The sequence below is a fragment of the Loxodonta africana genome, chromosome 2, assembly GCF_030014295.1.
Source record: "Loxodonta africana isolate mLoxAfr1 chromosome 2, mLoxAfr1.hap2, whole genome shotgun sequence".
NCBI lineage: Eukaryota > Metazoa > Chordata > Mammalia > Proboscidea > Elephantidae > Loxodonta > Loxodonta africana.
The window spans coordinates 160970170-160993107 of record NC_087343.1 but is presented as its reverse complement, the minus strand read 5'-3'; the positions used below and the strand labels follow the sequence as shown (position 1 = coordinate 160993107).

Sequence of the window (22938 nt, the reverse complement as noted above, 5' to 3'; positions counted from 1 at the left end):
CCATAGGGTTTCCAAGGAACAGGTGGTGGTGGATTTGAACTGCCAGCCCCTTGGTTAGCAGCCAAGCCCTTAACCATTGCACCATTATATAGTTATAATAAATGTTCATTAAAGCTTCCTTTTTAACTAGAAGAAACTTTTATGTAAATATCAGGAAACAAAGGCTCTTGGTCTGAGCTTATCCACCCTCCACTTCAGTCTTTGCTGGCTTCTCCTTGCCAAATGTAAATCAGGTATCATCCCTCTGTGCTTTCTCCTCCGCATTTCCACAGTACCCCGTCATTCCTCTATTATAGAACACTCCAGAAAAATAGCTGTAGATGGTTGCTCTGTATTATATTGTAACCATTGATATATATGTATGTATATATACATAAATATTTATATATGCCTGAATTCCTCACTTTAACGAACAATTTGAGAATCTTGTGCCTTGTTCCTCTCTATATTGAATGCCAGTCCCCAGCACATAGTTTGGTATGGAATGAGCACTTGTTTATTCAATGGCCATTCTACAAATATTTTTTGTGTAATAACTACTACTGCAAGATGCTGAGGATAAGGAATAAACTTAAGGATATAGTTGCCCTCTACTTGAAGTCAATCATCTATAAAAGGTAAACAAATATTTGTACAAATCAATACATAGTTATAAAATATGGTAAGTGCTGTAAAAGAAAAGAGCAAGATGCTGTGATGGAGACTAACTGAAGGACCTAAGTTTGGTTATAGGGGATCACAAAAGCATCAGAGAAAGTAACACACATACTTGCCTGATTGAAACCGTAGACTATGGCCTCAAAAAAAATGCACAAAAATACAATATTTATGCATTGAAAAAGATTGTGGGTGATTTTTTTAAATCACATATGACAAGTTGCAGATTATTTTCCTGATGTTCTGATATGGTCATTGCTTTTTCTCCAGTCCTGACCTTTCTCTGGACAGAGCTTAAAATATCATTTTGTGATCTGCCTGCTCATCTGTACTGACTCTGGGGGTGTTATTTATGAAGCTTCTCTGGGAGAAAATTGGCTACTATTATTTCCTACAGAATCCCTTGAGATATTGACCTCACAGAATAATATGCCCAGTAAACAGGCAAAGGGGAATAACAACATACTGTTACCCGTGGAAAAGGGAAAGCCAAGACCCATGCTCAGATGATGACCAGGTCCAATCAAATCAAACTCTCTCCATACAACTCATCAGGGCTCCAGAAAAAAAATTAGAAATTGATACTTTTTGTGTTCCATGAGAACCAGAGATTCAGTGCATAGAACAATCTAAACAGGGTGAGTTTGGATCATCAATGGGATCTTGCATTCAGAGTGGCTGGGCAGGCCCTGGTTGGAATAAGAGAGGTCCAAGGCTGGACATTTCTCTAGAGCAGATAAGGTGGAGACACAGAGAGTTCATCTGGCACAGGATATTGCCTACCCCTCTGTCTCTCATAGCCAGAAAAACAATTTGTTTCCTTTCTGAGCAAGCTACGCTATCTCAGCATTCCAGGGCAGGGGGAAGACTTCCCAGCACTATCTCCGAATGCAGAGATTCTTACTTTGGCCTTCATGGCCTCCTCCTGTTGTCATTGTTGGGTGCCACTGAGACAATTTTCAACTCATAGCGACCCCATGTGACAGGGTAGAACTGCCCCATAGGGTTTTCTTGGCTGTCATCTTTACAGGAACAGATCTGCAGCCTTTCTCCTGTGGAGCCACTGGGTGGGTTCAAACCTTCTACCTTTCAGTTAGCAGCTGAGCTCTTAAATGTTGTGCCACCAGGGCTCCCCCTAGCCTCTTCATTTTTAATGCATCCCACTTCCCTTCACCTGACAAGTACTTAAGATAAAACCAGACTAACTGCATTTTCAGAAATGTTTTGATCATTCCTGCCTCTGCCTCCATCCCATGGAGCTCTTCTGCCCATCTCTGTTTCTGATATCCCGTAGGTGAAACTCTATGAGGGAAGCAGGAATATAGCATAATGGTTATTCAAAGGCTTAGTAATGTATGTAAATATTAAGGTACAAAAGGTGATTGTGTTTCACGAAAAATATTACCATTTATCATTAAATGACTTTAAAGTTTTTTGTATTATTGTTGTATCTAATTTTCAAGTGTGGTTTTGAATTGCAGACATAATGATAGATATAAATACCATTAAAGTAAACTATAAGTGAACACTGGGGATCTTGGAGAAGTTGGTAGGTAGAAGTTGGAATACAGAATCTGCCATCAGGTTTTGTGGCTTTAGCAAGAAATTTATCGTCTCAACATCATCTTACTCTATAAGATGTAAAAAAAAAAATAGTTCCTACTTACCAAAAAATTTTGAAAATGTATGAAGATTATGCATATAATATTTTAGTACCAAACCAAAAACCCTTTGCTATTGAGTTGATTCCAACCCATAATGAACCTATAGGACCAAGGAGAACTGCCCAACATGGTTTCCAAGGAGCAGCTGGTGGATTTGAACTGCTGACCTTTTGGTTAGCAACCTGAGCTCTTAACGACTGGCCACGAGGGCTCCTATTTTAGCACAGCAGATGGTAAACAATAAATCCTCAAAAAATTTAACTGTCTTAAAGAGTGACTTCACATGTGTACAGTTTCCTGAGTTTCTCCAAAGAATCTGCTTCCAGAGTCTACTTCCTAAAACTATACTTTTCAACTCATTAAACTTTGTCATAGTGAGGATAACTCAACCACTTAAACTCCAATCCTGGTTAAACCCATATATGTTTTAAAACAGCAACAAGAACAAAAAGTAGCATCTAGTAAGTACAGTTAAGGAGAAAAACACAAATTGAGCTGACTGGATTCATTTTACATTTATAACCACAAGTCTCAAATGCATACTTAGAAAATCCTATTCTAATTCCCTATGAATTTCATATTTTCATTCACCTGGAAGCCTCTCTTTCCTATACCATTGCTACTCCTCATTCTCAGTTGATGACCTCACATACACCACAGGGGGGGATACAGAAAATGGCCCAAGAACTAGTTGATCTGCCCACCAACAAATCTACCAGATCAAAAATATATACACTTATAGACTCTGTCTTCTAGCAGAGTCCAAGGAGCATCCCACTTCTGTCTAAGGTCGGCCCTTTGCCCTGTACCCTGAATCACAGCCCTCTCACCAGCTCAGGACCTCACTCTGGCAATCATCCTCTTCTATCCTACAGTAGCAATTCCTTCCTCTCAATTGGTTCATACTCTTCGGCATTCGAAATTGTCTATGTACATCCTTATATACACATATATGTATATATATAAAGATATACATACATATTTTATAAACATATGCATATATATAAAATGTTATTCTTGTTAGGTGCTGTCAAATCTATTTCAACTCATAGTGATCCCGTGTGTGTGATAAAGTAGAACTGCCCCATAGTGTTTACTGGGTTGTTATCCTTATGGAAGCAGATTGCCAGAGATCTTTCTCCTGTGGGGCCATTGGGTGGGTTCGAATCACCATCCTTTCAGTTAGCAGCCAAGTGCTTAACCATTGCACCACCAGGGCTCCTATATATAAATAGTTTAAAACTGTGTAATAGCATTCACTGATAGGTATAAAATGATAATAGAACATAACCAACTAGGGTATATTCTAGGAAATTAAGGTTGATTGATCAACCAATTAATTTCACCACATAATAGAAATGAGAAAAGGCATCTAAAAGTTTAATACCTATTCATGATAAAAACTACTAGCAAACTAGGTTAACAGGAAACTTGCTTATTGTGATAAAGGATACTTACGAATAGCCTATGGCAAACATATGAAATCTTGAAAACTTTCTTCCCTGAAATCATGATAAAGAGATAAGGATGCCCACTATCATCTCTTTTATTCAACACTGTACTCGAGGTCCTAGCAAGTAAAACAGGCATGGAGATAAATGTAAGAGGATTGAAAAGGAAGACATAAATCTGCCATTATTAACAAATGATATGATTGTAAGTACTGAGAATCCAAAAGAATTTACAGGCCAACTAGTAGAAGTAAGAGGAGAATTTAACAAAGTCACTGGGTACAAAGTCACTATTAAAAATCAATTGTATTTCAGTATACAAGCAACAAACAATAAAAAATGAAATTTTGGTAAATAAGTTAGTTGCTGCTGAGTTGATTCTGATTCACGGTGACCCCGTGTGAGCACAGGAGATCTGCTCCATAAGGTTTTCGAGGCTGTGGTCTTTCAGAAACAGATCATCAGGCCTATCTCCTGAGGTGACTCTGGGTGGCCAGCCTTTGGGCTTGTAGTTGAGCGCTTAAATGTTTGTGCCGCCCCTGGCAAATAATACTGTTTGTAATTACATAAACAACACACAATACCTAGGAATAAACCAAAAGACAGATACGCTGGACCTCTACACTAAAAACTATGCTAAAAACTGAAACTAAGAAAAAAACCTGGGGGGGGGGTGGGGCTTGCTGCCGTTGAGTCAATTCCAACTCATAGCGATCCCATAGGATAGAGCAGAACTGCTCCACAGGGTTTCCAAGGAGCAGCTGGTGGATTTGAATTGCCAAATTTTTGGTTAACAGCTGAGCTCCTAACCACTGTGCCACCAGCACTCTGAAATTAAGAAACCAATAAAACCAAAGCCATTGCCACTCATAGTGACCCTATAGGACAGAGTAGAGCTACCCCATATAGTTTCCAAGGAGCGCCTGGTGGATTTGAACTGCTGACCTCTTGGTTAGCAGCCATAGCACTTAACCACTATGCTACCAGAGTTTCCATGAAACTAAGAAGGATATAGTTGAAGGATTGGAAGATAATACTTCAAAGATGTTAGTTTTTCCTGAATTAATTCTCTCCCTTTGATCCTTTGGCCCACCATTTGGAACTGACTCTTACTAAAGTCAAAATCATCTATATTCCCAAGTCAGTGGCCAGTTCTTTGTCCTCTTCTTTTGATCTCTCAGCAGCATTAAATGATTGTCCCTCCTTCCCTTCTGAAACATTTTCCTGTCTAGATCCTATGACACTACACTTCTGAGTTCAGGGATGGATTAACCAGTAAGCATGGTATGCACCAGTTTTCACAGAGCAAGGTACCAAACCAAACCAATCCAAACCCACTGCCATTGAGTCGATTCCGACTCATACAGACCCTATAAGACAGAGTAGAACTGCCCGATAGAGTTTCCAAGGAGCGCCTGGTGGATTCAAACTGCCGACCTCTTGGTTAGCAGCCTTACCACTAAGCCACCAGGGTTTCCGGAGCAAGGCATGGGCTTAATTATATTTACTTGCTAATCTGTGGTGGGAGCTCTGGTTGCGTAGTGGTTAAGAGCTCCGCTGCTAACTCAAAGGTTGGCAGTTCGAATCCACTAGCTGCTTCTTGGAAAGCCTATGGGGAAGTTCTATTCTGTCCTGAGGGGTTGCTATGATTTGGAATCTGCTGGAAGGCAAGTTTTGTTTTTTAATTTGTGGTGAGCAATTTCACTTGGGTTTTGGCACATCTTTGATGTGGTGTGGGACAGGTGAAATTGTTCACTGCAGGTTGGTGGGATGGCACAACTGAGCCCCTTGATACCTTGCTTATTGGGTAATACAGCCGTACTCCTAATTTACCCCTAGCTGGATGTCTATCTTGCTGGCTGTTTCTTGTCTGGTTTCCTGAGTCTTCCTCCTCTGCCAGAACTGTTGGAGCACTCTAGGTCTTTAGTCTTTGGCCCTTTTCTTCTATGGATCTAATCTCTCTTCAAAGGTGCTCCTTTCAAATCCCTGGTTTAAATAGCATCTGTAAACCAATGAGTCCCAGATTTGGGTTCTTCTGAACTTCTTCTTGGATCTTGGACTTCTCTTCTGAGCTCCTGCTTCACCACCTACTCAATAGAGCTATTTGGATGACTGAGATACAGTTCAAAATTAACACAGCTAAAAGAGATTTTTTTATTTTCACAGTGAAACTTCTCCTCAGATCTCCCCATCTCCATGAATGACTCCATCATCCACCAAGTTGCTCAGGCCAACAATCCAGGAGTCATTATTTATTTTACTCTTTCTTCTAGCCAAAGGGATGGCATGTTTTCAGAGCAAGGCCGATTGGATTCTCTCCCAGGGCTCTGAATCTTGAGTGGATGACACAAGATTAGAAAATTGGTTGGAGCTGATTCATTCCAGCTGAGACAGCCTTAAGAGCCTGTCCATTAGTTGCTGCTACCTAGATTCGCAGAAATGCTTTCGCCCTTAACCTTCCTGAGTCCTGTTTCCTCAGCTTTGACTTTGAGTCTGTAAACTACCCCATATCCTTCCAATGAATTTATTTTCAGCTTAATTTTTCTACCAGCTGTTTTTGTATTTTGCAACCAAAAACCCTTTTTAATATGGAAGAGTAAATGAATAGATGAAAGTCTGAATTATAAAGGCTTAGTTTCCTTTCCATTGCTTCATTGATGAGTCAGTCAACAAACACGTATGAAACAATTACTACATACCAGACACATTATCAAACTTCTTCCTTGCCAAGTTCTTTTTCAGGGACTTCTCTCCCTTCTCTACCTATTCAAGCTCATCAGGGCCATAACCAACGACTATTTTCTCCTTGAAGTCTTCCTCAGAGCTACAAGCACTTAACAACTTCCTGTAGCTCTGAATTTTTGCAGTATATAATTCTGCCATTTACTTAATAATTTTGTTATTTAAAAAATTATTTCATGCACTGTGGTGGATTGTTTGCAAAACTGGCCGCAATAATTGCTCTTCATGGCCTTTTGTGATGTGATTTTGTCATGCCTCTCATCTAGAGATGGAATCTATTTCTCCACCCACAGAATCTGAGCCTGACCTCATGACTTGCTTTGGCCAATGGGATATTTAAAAATGTCACATATGAAGACACTGGAAAAGTGCATGCTTATGTAACTTGCCCCCTCTTACTTCTGGGAACCCTTCCATCCTCATGTATACAAGCCTGGGCTAGTCTCAAGGGAGGATGAGAGAATACATGAAGAGTAAGACTAGGCAAGCACTAGTCTTCAAGGACTAGGCTTGGTGGTCTAAGATGGCTGATTCATGTGTCTTATCCAGCCTCAGCCAAGTTGTCCCAGAACAGAAAAACTACCCAGCCAATCCACAGACTCACTAGAAATAATAAGCCCTTACTGATGTGAGTCAGTAAGTTTAAGGGCAGTTTGTTCCATAGAAAAAGCTGATAAAATACATCTAATTCTTGCTTATAGGCTACACTATATGGCCCTAGGAAAACCTGGTGGTATAGCGGTTAAGTCCTATGGCTGCTAACCAAAAGGATGGCAGTTCAAATCCATCGGGCACTCCTTGGAAACTCTATGGGGCAGTTCTACTCTGTCCTATAGGGTCACTATGAGTTGGAATGGACTCAACAGTAATGACTTTGGTTTTTTGGTATATGGGTCTTGAGGATTGGGAAGCTACTTCTTTTAAGGATTTTGCAGTATGCTCGTAGGAGTCACTGGGTAGTGGAAACAGTTAAGTGCTTAGCTACTAACCGAGAGTGTGGTGGTTCAAACCAGCCAGAGGTGCCTCAGAAAAAAGGCCTAGTGATCTGCTTCCAGAAGGTAACAGCCACAAAACCTATAGAGCACAGTTCTACTTTGCAACACATGGGGTTGCCACGAGCAGGACTCAATGGCATTTTTTTAGCCTGTGTGTAGATGTGTTCTTGTGTTTAGGGAAGGTGCACCTCCTGAGATGATCTTTCATACCCCTACTAGTTCTAATTAGTATGACTGAAGGAACTGAGCCCTCACCAAATCTCTGTTTGCCATCCCAGAGTCACAAATGCTAATGATCCTAACAATAAGCTTTCATATGTACTGCAAAGAAATGAAGAGAGTTTATGCCTAAGAGGTACAGGCATTTTACACAGCTGAAAAAAAATATATAATAAAAAAGGTTTAATAAATGTAAGAAGCCATTACAATAAAATGTTCTTTGAAATAAGTAAGTTGTGAACGGCATAAAAAAAAAAAAAGCGAAAAGTCAAGTACGTTGAAAAACAAAGAAAAAGGATGGAAAGGAACCACACGAAAATGCTGATAGTGGTCGTGGCAGGCACAGCAATGGCCCTCCAAAGATGTCCATGCCCTACTTGCCAGGACCCATGAATATGTTGTGTTACATTTCAAAAGGGGCTGGCAGGTATGATTAAAGTAAGGCTCTTAAGATGGGGAGAGTAGCTTGAATTACCCAGGTGGATCCAATGTAATCACAAGAATCTTTAAAAGATGGAAGAAGGAGGCAGAAGTTCAGAGTTGGAGAAAGATTTGAAGATACTGTGCTGCTGGCTTTGAAGAGAAGAACAGTGCCACCAGCCAAGGAATGCAGACAGCCTCTGGAAGCTGGAAAAGGTAAGGAAACAAATTCTCCTCTAGAGCCTCCAGAAGGAACACAGCCCTGCTGACAGCTTGATTTTAGCCCCATGAGACCCATCATGGACTTCTGACCTCCAGAACTGTAAGATGATAAATGTTTTGTTTTAAGCCACTCAGTTTGTGGCCATTTGTTATAGCAGCAGTAGGAAAGGAACTCAACGGTTATTTCTGGGTGATGAAATTTGGGTCTTTATTACTTCTATCAGAGTTTTTTGTGTTTCCATATTTTATATAAAGAGTATGTATTATATTCAGGCAAAAACAATATAATTTTTTTAACTTAAAAATTAAATTTAGAACAAAAAGACTTTCTAATGCCCAGGCCAGTGCGAGCTCAGGTGTACTTGTCCAATGCAATTCTCTGGCCATGGGATAGAGACGACATTCCATTTCTGGGATGGTTCTCACTTTTCTGTTTGTTAAAATCATCACTTATTAAGTACCTATGTGTGAGGTGCTTTATATACATCTTATCACTCAAAGCAGTGCCTTCTGAGACGGATATTGCTATTATCCTCAATTTACAAATAAGAAAACTGAGCAAAATATGTACTTGCTCGATTCACATAGTTACCAAGTGGTGGAGCAGGGATTCAAACTCAGGTCCATCTGCTTCCATGGCCTGCTGAAAAGCTGGAGTGGGCATAATTACATGACAGTGTGTTCGTGAGTATGCAAGAGGCGACAGTGGTATGATGGGGAAAGGAACAACTGGCCAGAGGCCTGGTCCTAGCACTAACTCACTTCATTCATTAATTTATTCATTCAAAAGATATTTATTGAGAACTTATTATATGCTGGGCACTTTGGTAAATGCTGGGGAACAAGGCAGTGAACAAAACAAACATCCCTGCCCTTGTGAAGTCTGTATTCTTGTGAGGTGCAAAAGACAATAAAAACGTTTCTCTTACATATTCTGTAAGGGAGCCTCACAAGATGTCAGTAGGGGAAGGTATAGTGTAGCAGAAAGAGCAGGGGATTTGATGACAGGATTCCTGAGTCCTTGTTCTGCAAGTATGTGAAAAAAAAGTATGTGACTCTGGAGAAATTACTTAAGCTCTTTGTGCCCCAGTTTCTACAGCAGTAAAATGAGAATAATAATCCCTATCAACCAAGGTTGTAAGGATGAATAAATGGGATAATATTCGTAAAACCCAAAGTACTAGAACTCGATTAATAAGGCAGCTGTTGTCCTTGATGCTGTGGCCCTGAAGCTCATGCTATGATTCCTTGAAAAACACTACTTACTCAGGGGCACAGAGGATGGAGTTGCTTCCGTGGGACCCACTGACTTGGTTATATTCAACTGTCTGACCAGCCCTTCTTTTTACACTCTTAGTACAGGTGGTCCTTCCCACCTAAAACAGACAATTGTCTACTAATTTCCTGAAGCCCTGGGTGGACTCTTTCTATTCACAGGGACAAAGAGCACCAATGAGGAGAGAGAGGAGCCCCAGGAGGTGTCTGCAGCTGCAAGCTTAATCTCAATTAACAAAAACCACCTGGGGACCTGGCTGTGCTGGGAATGACTGGGGCCCATTTGCTTTCAGGCTCCAGGTTGCTAGGGCTTTGTTAACAGTCCTCAGGGAGGGACTCACAGGAAGATTGTATTTACTTTTCCTGGATGCCAGCCCTGTCTGGCAGCCTTCGCTTTATAACCTGGCCTACATCTGAAGACTGTGTTCCTGAGTGGGGTCAGGTTGGTGTAGGCTGGTCAGGTTGGATTTAAATTTAGAATGTTCTTCTATAACAGTGCTGCCCTCAGACTAGTTAACTTCTCCCCCTGAAGCCCCTGGAGAAACACACACACCTTTTAGTGTTTAGTCCTTTCAAGCACTTCTCACAGTTTATATATTCATGTGCCAATTGATTGTCATCTCTCACACTTGATAGTAAAGTCAGATCAGGGTCTCTGCTAGCTCCTGCTCGCCACCATTACGTCACCCCGCTCCCTGTTATAATGAGGGTTGTAACTAGGCTTGCCAGATTTAGCAAACTAAAAATACAAGATATTTGTCAGTTTAATTGGAAATATGAATAAATAATGAATAATTTTAAGTAAAAAAATACGTCCTATGCAATATTTGGGACATACACTAAAACCTGTGTTGTTTAGCTGAAATACAAACATTTGTCCTGTATTTTATCTGGCAACCTTAAGCTGAGTTCTCTCTGATGCTCAATAAATAAATACATGCATGAACGAAAGAATGAATGGGGCCAATACGTGATCAAAGGCTGAAAACCCAATGCAGACGTTTTCCCGGAAACCACCCACCTACATGTCAGGAATGGTTGTTTCAAGGTGGTGGGATTATTGGAGAATTTTCATTCTTTCTACACGCTTTTCTTGTTTTTCAAATTGACTGCAACAAGCAGAAAAATATTCAAATATATATATAATATATACACCTATAGACATACACACAAAAAAACTATATAATTTTTGTGTAAAACCTGCTTATAAAAGAAAAAGTGTGTGCTTTTCCCTCAGCCCGACAGCCAGAATTTGTTGAACAATCACAGTGGCAGAGGGTGGGGGCGTTTTGAGTATGGATGAGAAGGTAACTGAAGCAATATGAAGAAGCCCCATAGCATATCAGTAGAGTATGCAAAGGGGACAGGACTTAAAAGAAGGTATGGCTGTTATTAATCACATAATGCTTGTCAAGAAAATCAGCTCCTGAGGCTTTAGGGATATAACGATAAATCTAATCGTTAAACCCAGGACACAAAGATCTTGGACATAATATATTCAGAATCTTGTCTGTTTTGTTTTGCTCGATTTGCAGAATGAGGATGGAAAAACGAAAGCAAAACAAATATGCTCTTACAGAGAATTAAAGACCTCCCTTGTATCTCTCTTCACACACACACACACACACAATCACACAGACCTTCCCTAGGATGTCTTGGGGTCAAGTACCATTCAACTGTGTCTTTTGGATGTCAGCGTGGGCTCATCAGGGATGGGCATTGCAGAATGCTGCACCTTAATGGAGCAAGAAAGGAAAAGAACTAACATCTGTCAGACACCATGTGCTGGGTACTGGGCACAGCACTCTATCTCATTTCCATTTATAAAAACAACACCGTAAGCTAGGTACCGGAACCTGATCTGTGTCTTAGAATGACGCAGTGTAAATTACTCACAATCACATTGCCAGAAGCACTGCAAGGTGCTTAATAGTTAGGGAAATATTCACATACATTCACTATGCTATAGTAACTAAGGCAGAGAGCATTTATTAGAAGGAAGGTGTTTTCTGAAGATTTCTGTTTCAAGGTTTGAAAGACAAAAGGGTTTTCAGCTTCACTTCTGGCAATGCTCCCTCCCAACTTCCAATACTGAATATGATGCTAAAATCATGGCGGGGGGCAGGGGGGTGTCTTGTCCCTTTCTTCCACCAATGCTAATGGTATCCAATGTTCAGATGTGAGATTCAGTGTTAGAAGTGAAGAATAAGATATACATCCTATTACCCCCAGGCTGGTGTGCATGGTGAACAGAATGTTGTCTGGAATGACACCAAGTCAGCAAATAGCAAAGACTAAACTTTGGCCAGCTTAAAGCCTCAATAGCACCCATGTTTTTTTTTTTTTTTTTTAAAAAATAAGACTAGAATGAAATCAACTTTATCCACTTAGTGATGAGAGACAGGCATGAAAGGGCAAAAAATGCAAAGTATGTCCTTTTGAAGGGTTCCTGGTTTTCAAAGGAGAAAATTAGTTGGTTGAACTTGTAAAGAAGGAAAATGTGACTTTGAACAAGGGGAGGCTGTGAAGCGACAGCACCTTGTCATTCCCAAAGTGGAGAGAGAGCAGAAAAAGCAATTTCATGATTGCTAAGGATGGCAAAGAGTGAGCTGCATCCATTTTAACTCCTTAAGTGACAGCATTTTGAATAGGCCTCTCTAAAATACTGATCAAATCCACTGAGCCTGAGCCAAAATTAGACTCTACTATGTTGAAATAGTGCATAAACTATAATGGACTATTTTCCAAGTCACACAGAACCATCTTCTTTTCAACTGTGGTGTAGAGGCTTTGAGCAAATTGTATATTAAGTGAGCTGTGTTAATTAAAGATAGATGGAGAAGAGTTTTATGTACTGGTTTCTCCAGAGGGATGTCCCTAAACACACAGTGAAATCTCTATCATTTTTCTATGAGCATTCTCTGAATAAAGCCTTCCTTTTTTTTTTCCCCTCTTTGCTAGTAAGAACTGCTTGATATGCATATTTAAATAACGGTCATACTGCATTAGCTTTAAGAACTGGCTCTTAGCATAATGGATGCTTTAAAGTGTAGAGCAAAATGGAAGAGACACATTAAAAACCTCCACACACAAGAAAAGCCCAGGAGGTAAAAGATACTGCAAGTTTCTTAGCCATTTTCTAAGCCTTGCATTATGGTAATAGCTTTCAGAGAGTATCACAGTTGCCTAATGTCTAGCCATTGACATAAGCTAGTTTCAGTTGTGTGCACATCTATTAGGTGAGAAAGGTAGCACCTACCCCTTTTTCAGGAGCCCTGATAGCACCGTGGTTAAGTACTTGGCTGCTAACCAAAGGTCGGCAGTTCAAAACCACCAGCTACTCTTTGGGAGAAAGATGTGGCAGTTTGCTTCTGCAAAAGTTAAATAGATAGCTGTCTTGGAGTTGACTCTGACTCATGGCAACCTTACGTACAAAAGAACAAAACATTGTCCTAGTCCATCATCCTCACAAATACTGGTACCTTTGAGTCTATTGTTGTGGCACTTGCGCCAATACATCTCACTGAGGGTCCCCCTCATCCTCACTGGCCCTCTACTTCACCCAACGTGATTGATAACCTCCTGATCATGTGTCTAAAACAGGTGAATCTGACATGTTCTGTTGTAATCCAGAAGGTTTCCATTGGTTAATTTTTGGATGTAGATTGCCAGGCCTTTCTTCCTAGTCATAGGCTGAAAGCCCCACTAAAACCTGTCCACCATGGGTGTCCCTGCTGGTATTTGAAATACCAGTGGCATAGCTTCCAGTATCATAGCAACTTGCCAGTCACCACGCTATGACAAACTGAGAGATAGGTGGTGGCCATAATGATTACAGCCTTGAAAACCCTATGGGGCAGTTCTACTCTGTCTTACAGTGTCACTATTACTTGGAATGTACTTGATGGCACACAGTTTTTCTTTTTTAAACCCTTTTTCAACTCCCAGGAGTATATGTGGCTATTTAAGAAATATGCTGCAAAGAATTTATACAAATTCTAGAGATCAACCTCCTTTCAGCCAAAAAAGCCATATATTGTACTCAAAAACCCTGCTGTTAATGGGGAAAGATATCTAATGAATGAAAAGACATTCAAATTCAGTCCTTGTGAACCTAATTACAGTGCTTTAACCATAATATTTGGCTCAAGGGCAAAAGTCACTGTGACAACTGAACAAAGTAGTATTTATTGGTGATAATAAAACAAATTTTGCTTCATTATAAAGGCAAAGTAACAGAACAATAAGAGCCATAGAGGAAGGTCCTAATGAAGATTTTTGCAAAGGAACACCTAGAAATCAGGACCCATTTAGGAAATCAGGATCCATTTAGGAAATCAGGATCCATTTAGGAAATCAGGGTCCATTTAGGAAATCAGGATCCATTTAGGAAATCAGGGTCCGTTTAAGTAACAGTACTTGGGAGTGAGGGCAAGGGTGAGGGTAGGAATGTCTCCATCCAGTAAAACCACTTACCACAAATTAACCAGGAAAGGATGCTCCAGACCCTGCATGATCTGGAGTTCCTTGAAGACATTTCTCACTTCATTGCGCTCCACACACTTTTGTTTGTTCATGTACTTCATTGCATACATCTTCTTGGTGTCATTCTTCTGTACGATGCAGACCTAATCGTGAAAACCAGAGTGAGAATGTGAATGGGAGACGGCGGGAGATGACATGAGAGAGAGAACAAGGCTTGTTCTTTAGCACGACTTGAGTGCCTGAACATTTGCAAAGTCTCTGAAGTTAAAGTTGCCACTTCAGCTCTGATTTAAGAATAAAAATTTCATTTTCTTTCCCTGTACTAGGTCAGTTCCTAAATCCCTGTTTTGTTTTGTTTTTTTTTTTTAAATAGCATTTTGGAGAAAATATCTCTACTTCAGGAATTTTCCAATAACAAATGACATCCATAGTCCTGTTTTCAGTGCCTGAAATAAAAAAAACCCACTGCCGTCCAGTGGATTCCAACTCATAGCAACCCTACAGGACAGAGTAGAACTACCCCATACAGTTTCCAAGGAGTGCCTGGTGGATTCAGACTGCTGATCTTTTGGTTGGCAGCCATAGCTCTTAACCACTATGCCACCAGGGTTTCCATGCCTGAAATGGGCATGGCTTAACTGTCAAGCTGACCAATAATTGTGCAAAGATTTTCTGTTTACAACCACAGGGGATATAATAAAAAAGGACTTGAAACACTGGGGACATATTAAATATGATGTACACGTTTTAGAAATTCTAGGGGCCCGTTTGATACCTGAGAGAGTAGACAGGAGATGCTTTTAAAATGCAAGTTCAACATGAATTATGAAATATTATTCACACTTAAAACACGTCCCCATTGAGAAATTAATAATCAGTCTGACTCTAGAAGGTTCTTAGTGAGGATCAGCCTGAATAGATGTATATTTTTTCATGGTAGGTTTTTGAAGATGAAAACGTGGTATAATTGGGGAAAATGAAATAGAGAAATCAGGTGGCTTCTTTTGCACATGAAAAGAACTTTTACAGTGACAAGATAACTATTATTACAGATATACCTGATACAATTCGAAAACTGATTCTGAAATGTTAATTTCCTTAAGAGGGGACAATCTTAAACTCTAATGAGAGTGAACAGATTTGCCTTTAATGAGATAATTTTGAACAGTTATATTCCTTATGTAGCTGCCTGTCGCACATTTTCCTCAAATTGTGAAAATTTTATTAAAATCCATTATAAAAACATCTTCTCTGAATTATCTCTCCTTGTGGTTCCAGTAGCTCGATAATCTGAATGTTCTTGGATCCTCTGTTCCCTGAGTTACACAATCCTGCTGGTGGTTAATCATTTGGTTCTCACCTTCCCAAAACTGCCTTTCCCAATGGCTCGCAAAATTTCAAAGTGGTCAAAGTTGACTGCAAAACAAACAAGAACACATGAGTGATTATCAATTTCTCCTTAGAAGCTCATAAACAAATAAAATTGGGCTAAACTGAAGTATCTTGTTTAAAACGACATTGTAAACTACCTTAAAACAACCATTCATTCAATAAAGATTTATTGGACACTATTTTTTTTATTATGTACTATTCATCTACTCGATGGCAGTGGGTTTTTTTTTTTTATGTACTAGTCATAACGGTTGGTGCTGGAGATTAGTAAAAATAGAATCTCTAACTTTATGGAGCATACAGTCTAGTGAGGCTCCATTAAAAACAGATTCTTATGCATTCGGTAGTCACAGAAATAAATGCAAAATTAAAACTCCTGCTGAATGTCAAGAGGGTGTGAAACTCTAAAGAGCATATAGCAGGATTTGACATAGTAAATCAGGAAAAGCATCTCTGAGGACAGACAATAATATAGAGATTTGGTCCTATCTCAGCATGACTCTGAGAATCTTTTTTTTAATTTAATTTTTTTAACTGTTATAAAAATATATGACATTTGCCCTTTCAATATTTTTCACATGTATAATTTAGTGATACCAATTACATTAATCATGTTGTATAACCTTCACCAATAAATGTTGCCAAATTTTTCATCACCATAAACGTAAACTCAGTGCTTCCCAAACAACACCTCCCCCTTTCCTCCTCCCTCACAACCCTGGTAACCACTAATAAACTTCTGTTTCTATACGTTTGCCTATTCTAGATATTTCATTTATAAGCTAAATCACACAATACTTGTCCTTTTGTTATTGCCTTACCTCACTCAGCATAATGTTTTCAAGGTTAGTCCGTGTTGTAGCATGTATCAAGATTTCATTTCTCTTCATGATGGCATAATATTCCATTGTATGTATAGGCTACATTTTTTAATCCATTCATCTGTTAATGAACATTTAGATTGTTTCCACCCGTTGGCTATTGTAATTGCTGCTGCAGTGAACACTGGTGTACATGCGTCTGCGTCACTGCTTTCAGATCTCCTGGGTATATATCTAGGAGTGGAATTTCTGGGTCATATAGTAGTTCTGGGTATAGTAGTTCTACGTTTAACTTTAGAGGAACCGCCACGCTGTTACCTGCAGTGGCTGTACCATTTTGCATTCCCACCAGCAATGGATAAGGTCCTAATTTCTCCACATCTTCTTGAACATTTGTTGTGTTCGTTCCTTTTTTTTTTTAATCTTAGCCATCCAAGTGGGAGTGAAGTGGTATCTCATTATGGTTTTGATTTGCATTTCCCTAATGACGAATAATGTTGAACAATTTTTTCATGTGCTTATCAACCATTTGTGTATCTTCTTTGGTGAAATGTCTATTCAAATCCTTTGCCTATTTTTTGATTGAGTTGTCTTTTTGCTAAGTTTTAGGAGTTCTTTATTCCAGAAGCTAAACCCTTCTCCAGTAAAATGGTTTCCCCAAATTTTCTCCCAGTCTGTAGGAAGTCTCTTCACTCTGTTGTTAAAGTCCTTTGTTGAACAAAAGTTCTTAATTTTGATAAAGTCCAATTTATCTATTCTGTCTTTTGTTTCTACCGCTTTTGGTATTGTCATAGTTAAGAACCTATTGTTAGAAATTAGGTCCCAAAGCAATGCCCCTATGTTTTGTACTAGGAATTAGGGTTTTAGCTCTTACATTTAGATCTTTGATCCATTTTGAGTTAATTTTCCCACGTGGTATGAGGCACACATCCAGTACAATTTGTTAGAGAGATTATTCTTTCATTATATATACTTAGTACATTGTCTGAGGATCTACTTTTAAAATATTTTCCTTACCTATCTTCTCACTGGGACCCTTTTCTGTATGAAAACGATCTGAATTTTCCTAAGTAGGGAGCAATTAAACCCATAAGTTTAAAAAAAACAAACCAAATTTGTTGCCATCAAGTCAATTCTGACTCATAGCAACCCTACAGGACAGAGTAGAACTGCCCCTTAGAGTTTCCAGGGAGCACTTGGTGGATTCGAACTGCCAACGTTTTCGTTAGCAGTTGAACTCTTAACCACTATACCACCAGGGTTCCCCATAAATTTATAAGAACAGGTAATCTCCAGAGTACAAATATCTATCATATGAGGGTTATATATATGTGTGTGTATGAAAACAAAACAAAACCCATTGTTGAGTCAATTCTAACTCAGGGTGATACCATGGTTTTCTTGGCTGTAATTTTATAAAAGTAGATCGTCAGGCCTTTCTTCCTGCAGAGCCTGGCATAAGGTTTGAACCATCAACTTTAGGTTAGTAGTTGAGCACAAACTGTTTGTGCCACCCAGGGACCTTATGGGAACAGATGCAAAACAGTGATTTAAAGTTAAGATGATCTTCCACATTTGTCATTTTAAAACTTCAGCACCCAGAAGTTAGAAGCAGTAGATGTTTAGTTTATATAGGTTGTTGTTGTTGTTAGGTGCCGTCGAGTCGGTTCCGACTCATAGCAACCCTATGCACAACAGAATGAAACACTGCCCGGTCCTGCGCCATCCTTACAGTTGTTGTTATGCTTGAGTTCATTGTTGCAGCCACTGTGTCGATCCACCTCTTTGAGGGCCTTCCTCTTTTCCGCTGACCCTGTATTCTGCCAAGCATGATGTCCTTCTTCAGGGACTGATCCCTCCCGACAACACATCCAAAGTATGTAAGACGCAGTCTCACCATCCTTGCCTCTAAGGAACATTTTGGTTTCACTTCTTCCAAGACAGATCTGTTCATTCTTTTGGCAGCCCTTGTATATTCAATGTTCTTCACCAACACCACAATTCAAAGGCGTCAACTCTTCTTCAGTCTTCCTTATTCATTGTCCAGCTTTCACATGCATTATATAGGTAGCTTGTTCTTTTAGGCCAATGCTCATGGAATGCTTGGTATGAGAACGATGAACTACAGGTTTCCCTTGACAGACAGCAATCTTTAATATCTTGCCCTGATGATTTTTGAGACAATGTTCAATTTTGTTTCCTGGTTTTTAAAATAAGAATTTAGTAAAATTCCAAATAAAGGGTTTTAAAAGTTTACTCAGAAAAGATGGCTTAACATTAGTGGGTACCAGCCATCTCTTTAAAAGACATACTTGGTCTCATTTTTTTTCACAAGTAATTAAATTAGCATTTCCTGAAGAACAGAGAGATGGGTAAGGGGCCCTGTTAAGGTCTTTCCCAGATTTCTGAGGGTTGAAACAGTTAAATAATCTGATTTAATCATCACTTCCTTTCCTTTTATAAAATCACAATAATGGTAGGGTCGCTATGAGTCAGAATCGACTTGATGGCAATGGGTAACGGGTAATGATATTTCAAGTCAACGACTTAAACTCTGAGCCTCCAATTTCTCATCTGTAACAAGAGGAGCTATGCTCCTAGATAAGAAGAAAACATCTTTTACCCAGCAAGCCCTAAAAGATCTGTTTATTTACTTAATATAAATTATTCAAGTGAACAATGTATCTTCCAATGCCCCAGGAGATCTGAGCCTACTTCATACACCAGATCACAAGCTCTAGGGGTGCAGAGACTGTCATTTTGCTCACCCTGGTTTCCCTGGTACCTCAGAAAAGTCCTCGCATGAGGTAGCTGAAGGCATAAATCTATGAACTCTCCACAGAGCCTTGCACAATGATCTACACATGGTTAGTTCAAACATCTCTATTAGCACAAAGATAAATATGAGCAGTGTGAGCAATTGAGTCCTCTAAGGCAGTGTTTTCAACAGTGAGTCAAGGCCCATTAATAGGTTATGAAACAAATTTAGTCCTCAAGAGCTGCATTAAAAACTTAAATGGAATGGGATAGAATAGAAATTATCAAAATGCCTCAAATGTAGTAATAATCACATTGCTTCTGAAACATCCATTTCAGTTTTACATATGAATATAGATACATTTTGGGTCATAATGTAAAATATATTTTGACTGTAGATTGTGATCAAAATAATGAGAAATACTTCTATAAGGCCTTTGTCAGTTCCTCGTTTTCTAGTATTTATTGAGGAATCTATATTTTTAAGCAACCTGATGTCAATGTTACTTTCTAATTCAACTCCTACCTACAGGGATTTTTAGAAGGAAATCATTCCATGACTAAATAAGGTGTGAATTCCATGAACAATTTTCAGCCCTGAAAGCACATTCCCTGTTTACTCATACTGATGCTTGAGTTTTACTCTGAAACGATCAAGGCAATGATTTCCTTACACCCATGAGTTTCAACTATGTATTATGTACCATGAAAGCGTTTAAAAAAAAAAAAAAGCTGTCAAGGATTTATTTACGAGAACAAGATTTTACCTTTAGTGAGCTCAGTGACTCATTGTGGCTTCTCTAAATGCTGTGATCATACATAAACAGGAATCTAGAAATCACCAAATCTCATTGTCATGTTAATCCATTTCATGAATCATATCTCTTTATAAGCAGCTTGAAGCTTTAATGAAAATGACAAAGGATTAGATACCAGGTTTCTGGTAAATTTCTACTAGCAGAACTTCCTAAATTAACGTGACTTTCCAAATGGCACGTCCAAGAAAAATGACAGTCTTTAAAAAAATTTTTTTTATGTGTGTATTTTAGGGGAAAGTTTATGCAGCAAATTAGGTTCTCATTTAATAACTTTTATACGAATTGTTCCATGACATTGGTTATAATTTTCCCAATGTGGGAAATTCTCATTAATTTCATTCAGTTTGTTCTGTTTCCATTGATCTAGCTTCCATTCCCCTCCTTGCCTTCTCATCTTTGCTTTTGGGTAAATGTTGACCATCTGGTGTCATACATTTGATTGTTTAAGGGAGAACATGATTCACAGGTTATACTGTTTATTTTATACGCCAATCTATTATTTGGCTGAAAGGTGATCTTCAGGAGTAGCTTCAGTTTCAAGTTCAAAGGATACCTTAGGGTAATAGTCTTGGGGGGGTTCCTCCAGTCTCTGTTGGCCCAGTAGGTCTGGTCTTTTTTAGGAATTTGAATTTTGTTCTACATTTTTCTTTCATTTTATCCTAGTCCTTCTATTGTGTCCCTGGGCAGAATTGTCGGTGGTGGTAGTTGGGTACCCTCTAGTTCATCTGGTCTCAGGATAGAAGAGCCAGTGGTTCATGTGGGCCTTTAGTCCTGTGGACTAGTTTCTTCTTTGAGTCTTTGGTTTCCTTCATTCTCTTTTGCTCCAGACTACCAATAGCTGTGTCTTAGTTGGCTACTCTTAAGCTTTTAAGACCGCAGATGCTACTCACCAAACCAGGGTGTAGAATGTTATCTCTATGAACCATGTTATGCCAATTGACTAAGTTGTGCCATGAGACTATGGTCCTGAGCCTTTTAACCTGGGAAACCAATTGTTCAGTTGTTTGGATATGTCTAGAAAGTCTCCGTAACTGTGCCCTCTACGTGCTTTCTTATATATATGGCTATATACGCAGCATACACAAGCATATGTACATATGCCTATAGATACACCTGTACATGGATGTGCATGTAGTCACCTTCCAATACACATATATGCATACATACCTACCTATATGAAAACCATGGTGGCATAGTGGTTAAGAGCTACGTTTGCTAACAAAGAGGTTGGCAGTTCGAATCTACCAGACGTTCCTTGGAAACTCTATGGGGCAGTTCTACTGTCCTATGGGGTCACTATGAGTCAGAATTGACTTGGTGGCAATGGTTTTTTTTTTTAATCTACCTATGTAACCAATTTGTTGTTGCAAAATTGTCTATGTTATAGCATTTACTGAAACTGTCCCTTTTTCTTGTGTACTTCTTAGTGCTTTCATTTACCTTGGTCAAGTTGTGCAGACTTCACCCATATTTGGTAATACCTTTCTCATCACCAAAAATAACAAGCATCTACTATCTAGAAAGTTATTCTCTTCCCCTTTCCCCCATCCCTGGTAAACAGCAAAGAACATCGCTTTCTGTGTGTATATTTATTCTTGACTTTTTATAATAGTGGGACCATACAATATTTGTCCTTTTGTGATCGATTTATTTCACTCAGCATAATGTCCTCCAGGTTCATAGTAGTCTATCATATGTATGTACTACAATTTGTTCATTTACTTATCTGTTGATGGGCAATTAGGTTGTTTCCACGCTTTTGCTATTGTGAATAATGCTGCAATGAACATAGATATGCACATGTCTATCGTGTCACTGCTCTTATATCTTATTGGATATGCATCTAAGAGTGGGACTGCTGGATCAAAAGGTATTTCTATTTCTAGCTTTTTGAAGAAGTGTCATACTCTTTTCCACGGTGGTTGTACCACTTTACTCCCACCAGCAGTATGCAAGAGTTCCAGTCTTCCCACAACCTCATCAACATTTGCTTTCTGTTTTTTGTTTTGTTGCCATTTTCATAAGGGTGAGATGCTATCTCATTGTACTTTTGATTTGTATCTTTCTAATGGCTAATCTCAAGCATCTTTTCATGTATCTGTTGGTAGAATGAATGTCCTCTTTGGTGAAGTGTCTGTTTATGCCTTTGTCCATTTTTTGATTGGATTGTTTGTCTTTTTGTTGAGTTGTTTAAATTTGCTATATATTTGAGAGATTAGATCCTTGTCAGGTATGTCATTGCCAAAGTTTTTCCCAGTCTGTAGGTTCTCTTTTTACTCTCTTGGTAAAGTCTTTTGATGAGCATAAGTATTTAATTTTTAGAAGGTCGCAGTTACCTAACTTCTGTTTTTTGTAGCATTTTTAGTTGTGTTTGATAGGCTATTTATGCCAAAAATTAGGTCTCCTAGTTTTGTCCCTATGTTATCTTCTAGGAACTTTATAGTTTTAGCTTTAACATTTAGGTCTTTGATCCATTCTGAGTTAGTTTTTGTGCATGATGTGAGGTGTAGATCCTGTTTCATTTTTCTGAAAACAGGTATCAAATTTTGCCAGCACCATTTATTAACAGGACTGTTTTTTCACCCATTGAATGGACTTTGGCCCTTTGTCAAAGATCAGCTGCTTGTGTCTGTCATTGAACCGGTACCAGGCTGTTTTATTACTATGTCTGTGCAGTAAATTTTGAGATTGAGAAGTATGAGGCTTCCTACTTTGTCCTTCAATATTGCTTTAGCTATTCAGAGCCTCATTACTTTCCATATAAAGTTGGAGATTTGTTTTTCCATTTCACTAAAAAATGGTGTTGGGATTTAAATCAGGATTGTGTTATATCTATAAATCACTTTGGGTACTATTGACATTTTCACAATGTTAAGTTTTTCAAGCCATGAGCATAAAATGTTTTTCCATTCACGTAGGTCTCTTTTGGTTTCCTGCAGTATCATCTTATAGTTTTCCCAGCATAAGTATTTTATGCCCGTGGTTAGATTTATTCCTAGGTATTTTAACCTTTTGGGGGC

General features: G+C 39.0%; 1 protein-coding gene across 1 annotated transcript in view; it reads right to left on the bottom strand.

Annotated features, from left to right (window-relative positions):
- The window catches only part of STK32A (serine/threonine kinase 32A), a 154599-nt gene that overhangs the window by 93180 nt on the left and 38481 nt on the right, over nucleotides 1–22938 (bottom strand). Inside the window, exons 2-3 of the mRNA XM_010591589.3 lie at nucleotides 15491–15546; nucleotides 14122–14273 (exon numbers count right to left, since the gene is read on the bottom strand). Coding sequence (XP_010589891.1) covers nucleotides 14122–14273; nucleotides 15491–15546 — 208 coding nt within the window. The remainder of the gene's footprint in view (nucleotides 1–14121; nucleotides 14274–15490; nucleotides 15547–22938) is intronic.